The sequence below is a fragment of the Melanerpes formicivorus genome, unplaced genomic scaffold (assembly GCF_026170545.1).
Source record: "Melanerpes formicivorus ecotype bairdi unplaced genomic scaffold, bMelFor1.0.p_v2 SCAF_5, whole genome shotgun sequence".
Classification (NCBI taxonomy): domain Eukaryota; kingdom Metazoa; phylum Chordata; class Aves; order Piciformes; family Picidae; genus Melanerpes; species Melanerpes formicivorus.
Window position 1 is genome coordinate 11,962 of NW_027142357.1, and position 12,685 is coordinate 24,646.

A 12,685-nucleotide genomic window follows, 5' to 3' on the forward strand; every position below is an offset into this window, starting at 1 on the left:
GAGGCCTATGGAGCCAATGGGAGCATCTATAGAGCCCGTGGGAGCCTCTTAAGAGGCCTATGGAGCCAATGGGAGCCTCTATAGTGGCCTATGGAGCCAATGGGAGCGTCTATAGAGCCCGTAGGAGCCTCTCTAGAGGCCTATGGAGCCAATGGGAGCATCTATAGAGCCCGTGGTAGCCTCTTAAGAGGCCTATGGAGCCAATGGGAGCCTCTATAGTGGCCTACGGAGCCAATGGGAGCGTCAATAGAGCCCGTGGGAGCCTCTATATAGCCCTATGGAGCCAATGGGAGCGTCTATAGAGCCCGTGGGAGCCTCTATAGTGGCCTATGGAGCCAATGGGAGCGTCAATAGAGCCCGTGGGAGCCTCTATATAGCCCTATGGAGCCAATGGGAGCGTCTATAGAGCCCGTGGGAGCCTCTATAGTGGCCTATGGAGCCAATGGGAGCGTCTATAGAGCCCGTGGGAGGCTCTCTAGAGGCGTGTGGAGCCAATGGGAGCGTCTATAGGGCCCGTGGGAGCCTCTCTAGAGGCCTATGGAGCGAATGGGAGCGTCTATAGAGCCCGTGGGAGCCTCTCTAGAGGCCTATGGAGCCAATGGGAGTGTCTATAGAGCCCGTAGGAGCCTCTATATTGCCCTATGGAGCCAATGGGAGCATCTATAGAGCCCGTGGTAGCCTCTCCAGAGGCCTATGGAGCCAATGGGAGCGTCTATAGAGCCATTGGGAGCCTCTATAGTGGCCTATGGAGCCAATGGGAGCATCTATAGAGCCCGTGGGAGCCTCTCTAGAGGCCTATGGAGCCAATGGGAGCGTGTATAGAGCCCGTGGGAGCCTCTCTAGAGGCCTATGGAGCCAATGGGAGCATCTATGGCGCCCGTGGGAGCCTCTCTAGTGGCCTATGGAGCCAATGGGAGCGTCTATAGAGCCCGTGGGAGCCTCTCTAGAGGCCTATGGAGCCAATGGGAGCGTCTATAGAGCCCGTAGGAGCCTCTATATTGCCCTATGGAGCCAATGGGAGCATCTATAGAGCCCGTGGTAGCCTCTCCAGAGGCCTATGGAGCCAATGGGAGCATCTATAGAGCCCGTGGGAGCCTCTCTAGAGGCCTATGGAGCCAATGGGAGCGTCTATAGAGCCCGTGGGAGCCTCTCTAGAGGCCTATGGAGCCAATGGGAGCATCTATAGAGCCCGTGGTAGCCTGTTAAGAGGGCTATGGAGCCAATGGGAGCCTCTATAGTGGCCCATGGAGCCAATGGGAGCGTCTATAGAGCCCGTGGGAGCCTCTATAGTGGCCGATGGAGCCAATGGGAGCGTCTATAGAGCCCGTGGAAGCCTCTCTAGTGGCCGATGGAGCCAATGGGAGCGTCTATAGAGCCCGTGGTAGCCTCTTAAGAGGCCTATGGAGCCAATGGGTGCCTCTATAGTGGCCTATGGAGCCAATGGCAGCGTCTATAGAGCCCGTGGGAGCCTCTATATTGGCCTATGGAGCCAATGGGAGCGTCTATAGAGCCCGTCGGAGCCTCTATATTGCCCTATGGAGACAATGGGAGCATCTATAGAGCCCGTGGGAGCCACTATATTGCCCTATGGAGACAATGGGAGCATCTATAGAGCCCGTGGGAGCCTCTCTAGAGGCCTGTGGAGCCAATGGGAGCGTCTATAGAGCCCGTGGGAGCCTCTCTAGAGGCCTATGGAGCCAATGGGAGCGTCTATAGAGCCCGTGGGAGCCTGTACAGAGGCCTATGGAGCCAATGGGAGCGTCAATAGAGCCCGTCGGAGCCTCTATATTGCCCTATGGAGACAATGGGAGCATCTATAGAGCCCGTGGGAGCCACTATATTGCCCTATGGAGACAATGGGAGCATCTATAGAGCCCGTGGGAGCCTCTCTAGAGGCCTGTGGAGCCAATGGGAGCGTCTATAGAGCCCGTGGGAGCCTCTCTAGAGGCCTATGGAGCCAATGGGAGCGTCTATAGAGCCCGTGGGAGCCTGTACAGAGGCCTATGGAGCCAATGGGAGCGTCAATAGAGCCCGTGGGAGCCTCTGTAGTGGCCTATGGAGCCAATGGGAGCATCTATAGAGCCCGTGGGAGCCACTATAGTGGTCTATGGAGCCAATGGGAGCGTCTATAGAGCCTGTGGGAGCCTCTCTAGAGTCCTATGGAGCCAATGGGAGCGTCTATAGAGCCCGTGGGAGCCTCTATAGTGGCCTAGGGAGCCAATGGTAGCATCTATAGAGCCCGTGGGAGCCTCTATAGTGGCCTATGGAGCCAATGGGAGCATCTATAGAGCCCGTGGGAGCCTCTATAGAGGCCTATGCAGCCAATGGGAGCATCTATAGAGCCCGTGGGAGCCTCTATAGAGGCCTATGGAGCCAATGGGCGCATCTATAGAGCCCGTGGGAGCCTCTCTAGAGTCCTATGGAGCCAATGGGAGCGTCTATAGAGCCTGTGGGAGCCTCTCTAGAGTCCTAAGGAGCCAATGGGAGCGTCTATAGAGCCTGTGGGAGCCTCTCTAGAGGCCTAAGGAGCCAATGGGAGCGTCTATAGAGCCCGTGGGAGCCTCTCTAGAGGCCTATGGAGACAATGGGAGCGTCTATAGAGCCCGTGGGAGCCTCTATAGTGGCCTATGGAGCCAATGGGAGCATCTATAGAGCCCGTGGGAGCCTCTCTAGAGGCCTAAGGAGCCAATGGGAGCGTCTATAGAGCACGTGGGAGGCTCTCTAGTGGCCGATGGAGCCAATGGGAGCGTCTATAGAGCCCGTGGGAGCCTCTCTAGAGGCCTATGGAGCCAATGGGAGCGTCTATAGAGCACGTGGGAGCCTCTATAGAGGCCTATGGAGCCAATGGGAGCGTCTATAGAGCACGTGGGAGGCTCTCTAGTGGCCGATGGAGCCAATGGGACCGTCAATAGAGCCCGCGGGATCCTCTGTAGTGGCCTGTGGAGCCAATGGTAGCATCTGTAGAGCCCGTAGGAGCCACTATAGTGGCTTATGGAGCCAATGGGAGCATCTATAGAGCCCGTGGGAGCCTCTATATTGGCCTATGGAGCCAATGGGAGCGTCTATAGAGCCCGTGAGAGCCTCTATAGTGGCCTATGGAGCCAATGGGAGCGTCTATAGAGCCCGTGGGAGCCTCTCTGGACGCCTATGGAGCCAATGGGAGCGTCTATATAGCCCCTGGGAGCTTCTCTAGAGGCCTATGGAACCTCTGTATTGACCCTTGGAGCCTCTATAGTCATCTATGGAGCCTCTATATTGACCCTTGGAGGTTGTAGCGTGTTCAGAGAAGGCCTAGCTCTCCCTCCCCCACAAAGAGGGAAAAAAAAACCCTAATCACTGCTAACTCAGTGGGAGAAGCAAAAGGATTGCTATATTTACAAGCAAAAATGAAATGCAGGTTCTATATATACACGCAATATACGGTATTTACAATATATATACAGAAATATACAGCAAAGAAAAATACAGGAACAAAACTCCCTCCTCCAGACAGAGGGTTCCCCCTGTGTACCCCCCTCTCTCCCCCTACCTCCCTTTTTTCCCCAAAAAGCTCTAGAGAGAGAGAGAAAAGGTAATTCATAAGGATGAAATCTTGTTAAGCCTCAAAAGCACGGGCAGGATCAGTGCTTACCTGGTACCCAAGGTCAAACTCCGGCTGCTCAGAAGCAGACAGGCTGGAAAAGCAGGACAGAGAGGAACTGACCAAAAATTCCAACTGCACTAAAACTTAAAGTTTCATTCTACCAATCTACCAGTGAAATTTGTTTAGAATAACTGATGGTTTTCATTATTATTCCGAAACATTCAGCCAGAGTGTCCCAGCACTGTCCCTTTCTCAAACGGTCACACCAGGTTAGTTACATCAGCACTGGTTAAGCCACACCTCGAGTCCTGTGTCCAGTTCTGGGCCCCTCAGTTTAATAAAGATGTTGAGATGCTGGAATGAGTCCAGAGAAGGGCAACAAGGCTGGGGAGGAGTCTAGGAGCACAGCCCTGTGAGGAGAGGCTGAGGGAGCTGGAGGTGTTCAGCCTGGAGAAGAGGAGGCTCAGGGAAGCCCTTATTGCTGTTTAAAACTACCTGAAGGGAGATTGTAGCCAGGTAGGGGTTGGTCTCTTCTCCCAGGCAACCAGCAACAGACCAAGAGGACACAGTCTCAAGCTGTGCAGAAGGAAGTTTAGGCTTGATCTTAGAAAGAAGTTCTTCCCAGAAAGAGGGGTTGGCCATTGGGATGTGCTGCCCAGGGAGGTGGTGGGGTTGATGTCCCTGGAGGCGTTTTTAAAAACCTGAATGAGGCACTGAGTGCTATGCCTTAGTTGACTAGATGGTTTTGGGTGATTGGTTGGACTTGATGATCTTGAAGGTGTCTTCCAATCTGGTTGATTCTGTGATTCTGTGAAAAAAAGCAGGGCCAGCAGGCTGAGAAGGGTAATTCTTCCCACATCTGGAGTACTGAGTCCATTTCTGGGCTCCTCAGCTTAAGAAGGACAGAGGGCTATGAGGATGATGAAGGGACTGGAACAGAGATCTTTTGAGTAAAGGCTGAGAGAGCTGGAGAAAAAAACACTGAGAAGGGATCTGATTAACGTTTACAAGTATCTGGTGGATGGGTTATCAACATGATGAGGCCAGTCTCTTTTCACTGGTGCTCTGTGATAGGACACAAACTGGGAAGTTCAACCTTAAACATGAGGAAACACTTTACTTTTAAGGGTGCTGGAGAAGTGCAATTTCCTCTAGAAACTTTAAAGACCCACCTGGAGGCGGTCCTGTGTGACCTGCCCTAGGTGATCCTGCTTTCAAATGATTTAGATCATAGAATCATAGAATTGTCAGGGTTGGAAGGGAGCTCGAGGATCATCCAGTTTCAACCCTCCTCTCTTGGGCAGGAACACCTCACACTACAGCAGCTTGCTCACAGCCACATCCAGCCCGGCTGCAAAAACTTCCAGGCAGGAGGCTTCCACCACCTCCCTGGGCAACCTCTGCCAGTCTCTCACCACCCTCATGGGGAACAACTTCTGCCTAACATCCAATCTCACTCTACCCATTTCTAGTTTTGCTCCATTCCCCCCACTCCTATCACTCTCTGACACCCTAAAGAGTCCCTCCCCAGCTTTCCTGTAGCCCCCTTCAGATACTGGAAGGCCACAAGAAGGTCTCCCTGGAGCCTTTTCTTCTCCACACTGAACAACCCCAACTCTCTCAGTCTGTCTCCACAGCAGAGCAGCTCCAGCCCTCTGCTCATCCTCGTGGCCCTTCTCTGGACACCTTCCAGCACCTCCAGAGCCTTCCTGCAATAGAGGCTCCAGAACTGGACACAGTGCTCCAGGTGGGGTCTCAGCAGAGTGGAGCAGAGGGGGAGAATCCCTTCCCTGGCCCTGCTGTCCACACTTCTCTTGCTGCAGCCCAGGCTTTGCTTGGCTCTCTGGGCTGCAAGTGCTCACTGCTGCCTCCTGTTGAGCTTCTCCTCCACCAGCATCCCCAAGGCCTTCTCTCCAGGGCTGCTCTCAAGTCAGTCCCTGCCCAGCCTATATTGCTGTCTGGGATTGCCTCGTCCCAGCTGCAGAACCCTGCACTTGGTCTTGTTGAACCTCATGAGGTTGTCCTGGGCTCAGCTCTGCCGCCTGTCCAGGTCCCTCTGGATGGATCCCTTCCCTCCAGCTGTCAGCCACACCGCACAGCTTGGTGCTGAGGGTGCCTCTGTGTCACTTTCCATGTCGCCAGCAAAGATGTTACACAAGACTGTCATCCAGTCCCTACCATTCTATGATGAACAAAAGCAAAAGAATCGAGCGTGAAAGACCCCCACCGCCGTACGAACCGGGACCGACAGCTTCCACCCGGGGCTTTCTAGCGGCGCGGGGCCGGGAGAGGAGCGGCGGCTCGGCCTTAGACACTACCACCCCTGTGCGCCCGCCCGCCCGCAGGGGGTGCCCGAGAGCCGCGCCACGTGACCGCGCCGCCGAGGCCACGCCCCGCGGAGGCAGCAGCGAGCGAGGCCGGCGGCGACGGCAGCGGGCGGAAGGCAGCGGCAGCGCCGGTGCTCGGCGGCCGCGCCACGGCGGGGCTACGAGCGGCGGGGCCCAGGCCGGGGTCGCGGAGCACAGTCAGCCAGGCAAGATGTCGCGGTCGGTGCTGCAGCCGAGCCAGCAGAAGCTGGCGGAGAAGCTCACGATCCTGAACGACCGGGGCGTCGGCATGCTCACCCGGCTCTACAACATCAAGAAGGTGCGGGGGCCCCGGCGGGGAGGCGGGGGGGGGGGGTGGGGTGGGGTGTGAAGCGGGGAAGGAACCACCCCGGCGCGATCCCCGCCGCTGCTGCCCGCTCGTCCGCAAGCAGGCCGGCCCGGCGCTCCATCGCCACCTCTGCGCGGCTTGCGGCTCGGCCGGTCGCGCTGCGGCCTAGCTGCGGGGCCCGAGAGGTAGGGCGGGGAGGTGGCAGGAGCCGCGCCGCCGCCGCCGCGGTCAGGCGCTCCGGCCCGCCCAAGCGCTGCCGCTGCGCCCGGCCGCCGGCATAGGGCCGGGGCGGCCCCGGCGGCCACCGCCTCGCTACCTGGAGGGCGGGCCTGAGGGAGGGAGGGAGGCAGGCAGGCTCGGTGCTGCGCGACGCCCGCAGGCCCCGGCCCCCCAGCCGCGGGGCCTAGGCCCGGCGCGGCCCCCGCGGCCGCCGGTGCCGCCCGGAGCCGCTCCCGCCCCGCCGTGCGTGAGTCACGGGAGCGAGCTGGCTGCTCAGCCCGGGCTTGCTTTCCCACGCCGAGTTGCGAAACCTGTCGCTACCGGAGGGAAGGGTTTGGGGTAAAATTAGTAAGTTTAATTTCAATAAGTTCGAGGCGCGCGGTTGCTTAGCAGCTCCCAGCGTGAGATGGAGCAGATGTTTGACGCTGTCGTGGGTGGCGGAACAGCACCCCGCCTTCCCGAACGGAATTCGATCGGTGTGTGGCAGAGGTGAGGGGGTTCGGCGGGGCAGGAAGCTGCAGGTCGCGGTGGTGAGGGAAAGGATGGGTTACGCCTCCGTTCTCCGGGGAATTTCTCCTCTGGAGGAAGTCGTTGCGCTTTGCTGCACGGAAGAACGTAGTTCATGACCATCCCCTGCTCTCCGGGTGCTTTGTGCATCCTTACAGCTTGATTTTCCTTACGTGCGATAGACGAGCAGCATCTGAATACACGTGTGTGGCTGCTTGATCCACGGGCAGTAATGAAGGGCAGTTAGGGTTTTATTGCTTTGCCTTGGACGCAGTTATTTCCGTGAGGATTTTCTTAGGAGAAAGCGTTAGTTGCTGTGTTCAAGCAACGAGCAGGTTCAGCACATTAAAATGTCAGCGTCATTCGCATGCTGTGCTCGGCTGGCTGCAGGCAGAGCAGAGGGAGTTTGGGAGTTTTAGGTCCTTCCTTCACCACTCTGACTTCTGAATCCCGGGTTCTGTCCAGAGAAGGGCAACAAGGCTGGGGAGGGGTCTGGAGCACAAGGCTGGGGAGAGGCTGAGGGAGCTGGGGGTGTTTAGCCTGGAGAAGAGGAGGCTCAGGGGAGACCTTACTGCTGTCTACAACTACCTGAAAGGAGGTTGTAGACAAATGGGGGTTGGTCTCTTCTCCCAGGCAACCAGTGACAGAAGGAGAGGACACAGTCTCAAGCTGTGCAGGGGGAAGTTTAGGCTCGATTTTAGGAAGAAGTTCTTCCCAGAAAGATTGGCCATTGGGATGGGCTACTCAGGGAAGTGGTGGGGTCGACTTCCCTGGAGGTGTTCAAGAGGAGATTGGACATGGCACTTGGTGCCATGGTCTAGTCATGGGGTCTGTGGTGATAGGTTGGACTCGATGATCCTCGAGGTCTCTTCCAACCTTAGTTATACTGTGATACTGTGTGAAGATGAGGCACTCAGTGCCATAGTCTAGTTGATTAGCTAGGGTTGGGTGACAGTTTGGACTTGATGATCTTGGAGGTGTCTTCCAACCTCTGTGATTCTGTGAGTGCTGCTGCCTAATAGATCCAAGCTTGACGATATATTTGGTGAAATTGATTTGCTCATACAGGAGGCCTGTACTCCAAAAGTAAAAGGGCTGCTTGGCTATACCAAGTGCAATGCTGATTTTAATTAAGACATTGTTTCCAGGAAAAAAAAAAACAACAACCCAGTGGCTGAAGCATTTAGAAGTCAGTGCTGGTCTGCAGCAGTGTCAGTAGTTGATGGATGGGCAGATCTTCCAGCAGCAATAAATGAAACATTATCACTCAATTATTGCAAGTGCCCTATCATCCCAAAACACAAACTGAGTGCCTTGCAGTTAGCAGGTTTGTGCAGTGCAAAATTGCCTCAGCTTAATAACCGTAGCAGTGTACATCACACTTGTAACGCCAGGCAGAAATTCCCTGTTTGCAGGGAAGAGCATCAAAATGAGCGAGTCCTTTGTGTCTGTGCTTGTTAGGCTTTGAGGGATCTATCAGGAGCAAAACAGGCACGGGCAATTGGTCATGCTTTGGAGGGAGAAGGCAGGAAAAGAGGCAGAAAAAGATCAACCTGCTATTGAGACGTCGCTGTGCCTTAAGCATTGTGACCCTGGGCTCTGGTCATGTTACCAGCATTATGGTTTAGGGACATTTGCTTGAGTTACATGGTCCAGTGCCTACAGACACAGTTTCTGCTGGCACTTTTAGATAGCAGCAATCTGCAGTGCTGAGCACATTTGCCCATATGGTGGTGGCTTCTGCCATTGCTCCTGTCAGTGAAGTGATGCAAGCGGATAGGCTCTTGGTAGGGGAGCACCAGCACTAGAGGTGACACCTCGGCTTTCTTTTTTTTTTGCCTGCATATGCCATGAACCAAGTCCAAAATTGCGTAGGTCTTGCACACAGGGAGAGAGGAGGCATGACCAAGTGGCTGCATACTGTGCCACATACAGTGCTGTGAATCTGGAACTGCCCCAGGCACAGCTTTGTGTACTCATACAGTGATTTGTGAGTCAAAGAGGTGTTGCATTAAGCTGCAGTTGGGCCTGCTTGACGGTATCACAGAACAGTAGAGGTTGGAAGGGATCTCCAGAGATCGTCCAGTCCAACCCCCCCTGCCAAAGCAGGATCACCCGGGGTAGTCTGCACAGGAATGCAACCAGGTGGGGTTTGGAAAGTCTCCAGAGAAGGAGACTCCACAACCTCTCTGGGCAGCCTGCTCCAGGGCTCTGTCACCCTCACACCAAAGAAGTTTCTCCTCATGTTGAGGTGAAATCTTCTATGTTCAAGCTTGAACCTGTTGTTTCTTGGCTCATTGCTGTGCACCACCCAAAAGAGCTTGGCCCCCTCCACTTGACCCCCAGCCCTCAGCTGTTGACAGACATTGATCAGATCCCCTCTCAGCCTTCTCTTCTCCCAACTGGACAGGCAGTGATAACTGTAATGCTTTAATGGTGAGCCCCAGAAGTCTTGGGTTTGGTTACTGTGTTTTAATTGTGAATCTCTCTCTTCAGCCCATTCCAAAAGTGCTGTGCAAGGTTCTCATAGCTTCCTCTAGTGAAGATGGTATCGAAACTTGAGTTGCCAGAGAGAAGCAAGCAATCTGTGGTATTGTGGTTAGAGGAAATGGTTAAGACTTGTTTTAATAAGAGGAAGTGAGAGGTGAATATTTGTAGCTGCTGTACAGATTGCTGTAGATGCTGCCTAGGGAGTAGAGATTTTAAAGGATTAAGATCTTTCTTGACTCCTAGAAACAAAGCAGGACAGTTCTGCTTCCCAAGGAATTGCAGGAGTTATTAAATCCAAGTTCCTCACTCCTTTTAGGTACTTCACCTTCCTATATAAAGTTCAGTCTTGATGGTGTTGTGCTTATATTTATTAACTGTTCATCATTTCCTGTTTACCGACCTGCTGTGCTGATCTTGTCTTCTGAAATAGTCTTAAGTTTGTTTGTTAAGTGGAATCTGTGAATGTATGAGGTCTTGCCTCAGAGGGATGTGGAAGATCTGAAAAGGTAGTAGTGGATGATGAGCCAAAATCAGGTTGGAGCTGTGTGGAGGTGGGTTTCTTGTTGTTGTTATTTTGAAGGCTGGCTTTTAGGACCAGGATTAGTCCTGAACTTAGCCTTAGTCTTTACTCTTAAAGATCTCCTGTGAAAGAATTCATCCTCAGTGATCCAGCCTAGCAGCTGGATGGCTGTTTCCCATGGACCTCAGTTTGTATTACTTGCCTATGGCTAAACTTCTGTGAATCATAGCCAGCAAGAAATTTTGTTGGGTTGGTTTTTTTTCATGCCATCCTGGCTCAGGTGATGGTTGGGTTCTGTGGTTACCGAGCAGAGTAGACCATGGCTGTGTTGGTAAGCTTTGTGTAATGCTGCCAGTGCTGTCAAACCAGTGTATTGTTAGGAGTGGTGGCACAGAAATAATCTCGTTCTCTGTGGGCCTGGCTTGTGTTTGTTTAGAAAGCTGTTGGATACCAGGAAGTCTTTACAGTAAGAGGTTTCATCCCTAAGTACCTGAAGTGTAGATTTAGGCAGAGCAAATCAAGAGTGTGGGATTTTGATGAATGTGGAATCACAGAATGTTAGGGGCTGGAAGGGACCTCCAAAGCTCGTCCAGTCCAACCCCCCTGCCAGAGCAGCATCACCTAGAGTAGGTCACACAGGAACACATCCAGGTGGGGTTTGAAGATCTCCAGAGAGGGAGACTCCACAATACCCCTGGGCAGCCTGCTCCAGGCCTCTGTCACAGGGAAATAATTCTTCGTCCTGTTTCCATGGAACTTCCTATGCCTCGACTTCCACCATTGCCCCTTGTGCTGCACTTGGGCATCACCCTGCACATCTTTATCAACAGCAATGAGGTCACCTCTCCGGCTCCTCCTCTCTAAGCTAAAGAGCCCTCAGCTCCTTCAGGCTCTCCTCATGAGGAAGATGTTGCACTGCCTTCAGCATCTTTGTGGCTCTGTGCTGGACTCTTTCAAGCAGTGCTCCAAGATCCTTCTGGAACTGTTGGGCCCAGAACTTGACACCATATTCCAGATGTGGCCTCAGCAGGGCAGAGTAGAGAGGGAGCAGAACCTCTCTGGACCTACTCACCACAGCCCTTCTAATCCACCCCAGGATGCCATTGGCCTTCTTGGCCACCAGAGCACATTGCTGGCTCATGGTCAACCTCCCATCCACCAGGACCCCCAGGTCCCTTTCCCCTTCACTGCTCTCCAGCAGCTCAGTCCCCAGTGTCGAAGCAGTGCTACTGTCAACAGTTCTGCAAAGGATAAAAATTAAGGGGTTGAATTATTTAGAGTATGTGTTATTCAAACATGCTGAGCCTCTTATTTAGCATTAATTACTTTGCAAAGCAATATTCCCCTATTCTTCACAGCATAGGCTGTACATTTGCAGGGTTGTTTGTTCAAAATATCATTAACAATACAAATTCTTTTGAGTTGCACTCTTGGTGGTTGCATAGTATCTGAAAAATGAGATCTTCAACCAATTCTTAGGTTTGAGCCACATAACTGAAGTGATAGATAAGGAATAGAATAAGTGTTTGGAGGGGCTTTAGGTGACTTCATCTTTACCATTCCAAATTAACAATGTGGTCCCAATCCTACTGAAGCTAGAAGCTAGATTTAAAGTCATTTAGAAGGTGATTAATTGCCAGTTATTTTTTTTAAAGAGGCAGTAATGGGAATATTGGATTTTCACCTGTATTGAGGATGTCCAGTTCTGGAGCCCCTGTTACAAGGATATGGATATGCTGGAAGGTGTCCAGGGAAGGGCCATGAGGATGAGCAGAGGGCTGGAGCTGCTCTGCTGTGGAGACAGACTGAGAGAGTTGGGGCTGTTCAATCTGCAGAAGAGAAGGCTCTGAGGAGACCTTCTTGTGGCCTTCCAGTATCTGAAGGGAAGGCTGGAGAGGGACTTTTGAGGGTGTCAGGTAATGATAGGACAGGGGGTAATGGAAAAAAAACTAGAAGTGGGCAGATTGAGATTGGATGTTAGGAAGAAGTTCTTCCCCCTGAGGGTGGTGAGAGACTGGCAGAGGTTGCCCAGTGAGGTGGTGGAAGCCTCATCCCTGGAGGTTTTTCAGGCCAGGCTGGATGTGGCCCTGAGCAAGCTGCTGTAGTGTGAGATGTCCCTGCCCATGGCAGGGGGGTTGGAACTGTCTGATCCTCGAGGTCCCTTCCAACCCTAACGATTCTGTGATTCTGTGTTACTTTCTAACCGTTCTAAAGACTGAGGACTTCTTGTTTTCCTCTTGATTTTCTCTTCTGCAGCAGTTAAAGGACATAGTCTTAAAATAGCCAGAGGAGGGAGGGAGGAGGGCTGCATCAAGTCTCCTCTGGAAAAATGATGGCAAGTTGGTCAGATCAGCCACGGCTGAACTGAAGTCAAATCTTAACTCTGCTTTTTACATTGCTTGATTGGGGGTGAAGGAAAAGGTCCCCAGAATTCCCCAACTGGACAGGTCTTCTTGGCAAACTCTAACAGATTGCAAGGGATGGTTGTAAAAGCCAGGACTGTTTAACAGAACCAGTTGATCCGTTTTGCTCAGGCACTAAAGTGGTTCATGAGGAAAAAAGTTGAAGATGTTTTATGTGGCTGATGGAACAGGGAGAAGTTTCCAACCTGCAGAGCTCTGAAGCTTGGAAGGATGTTGGATTAGATCACCCTTTTGACACTGAGCTTTGAGCTCTGAAAAAAAGCTCACAAATAATCTACTTCTGAGATG

At 52.9% G+C, this 12,685-nt stretch overlaps 1 protein-coding gene across 4 annotated transcripts in view; it reads left to right on the forward strand.

The window, feature by feature from the left end:
• The first annotated feature begins 6,003 nt into the window (after positions 1-6,003).
• NCKAP1 (NCK associated protein 1) overlaps positions 6,004-12,685 on the forward strand; it is a 112,458-nt gene continuing 105,776 nt past the window's right edge. For 2 of the 4 annotated variants that reach the window (XM_068137830.1, XM_068137831.1), the window contains exon 1: positions 6,004-6,229. In XM_068137830.1, the coding sequence (XP_067993931.1) occupies positions 6,122-6,229 (108 nt within the window). In that variant the 5' untranslated portion in view covers positions 6,004-6,121. The remainder of the gene's footprint in view (positions 6,230-12,685) is intronic. The other 2 variants (XM_068137832.1, XM_068137833.1) reach the window with 1 other exon arrangement.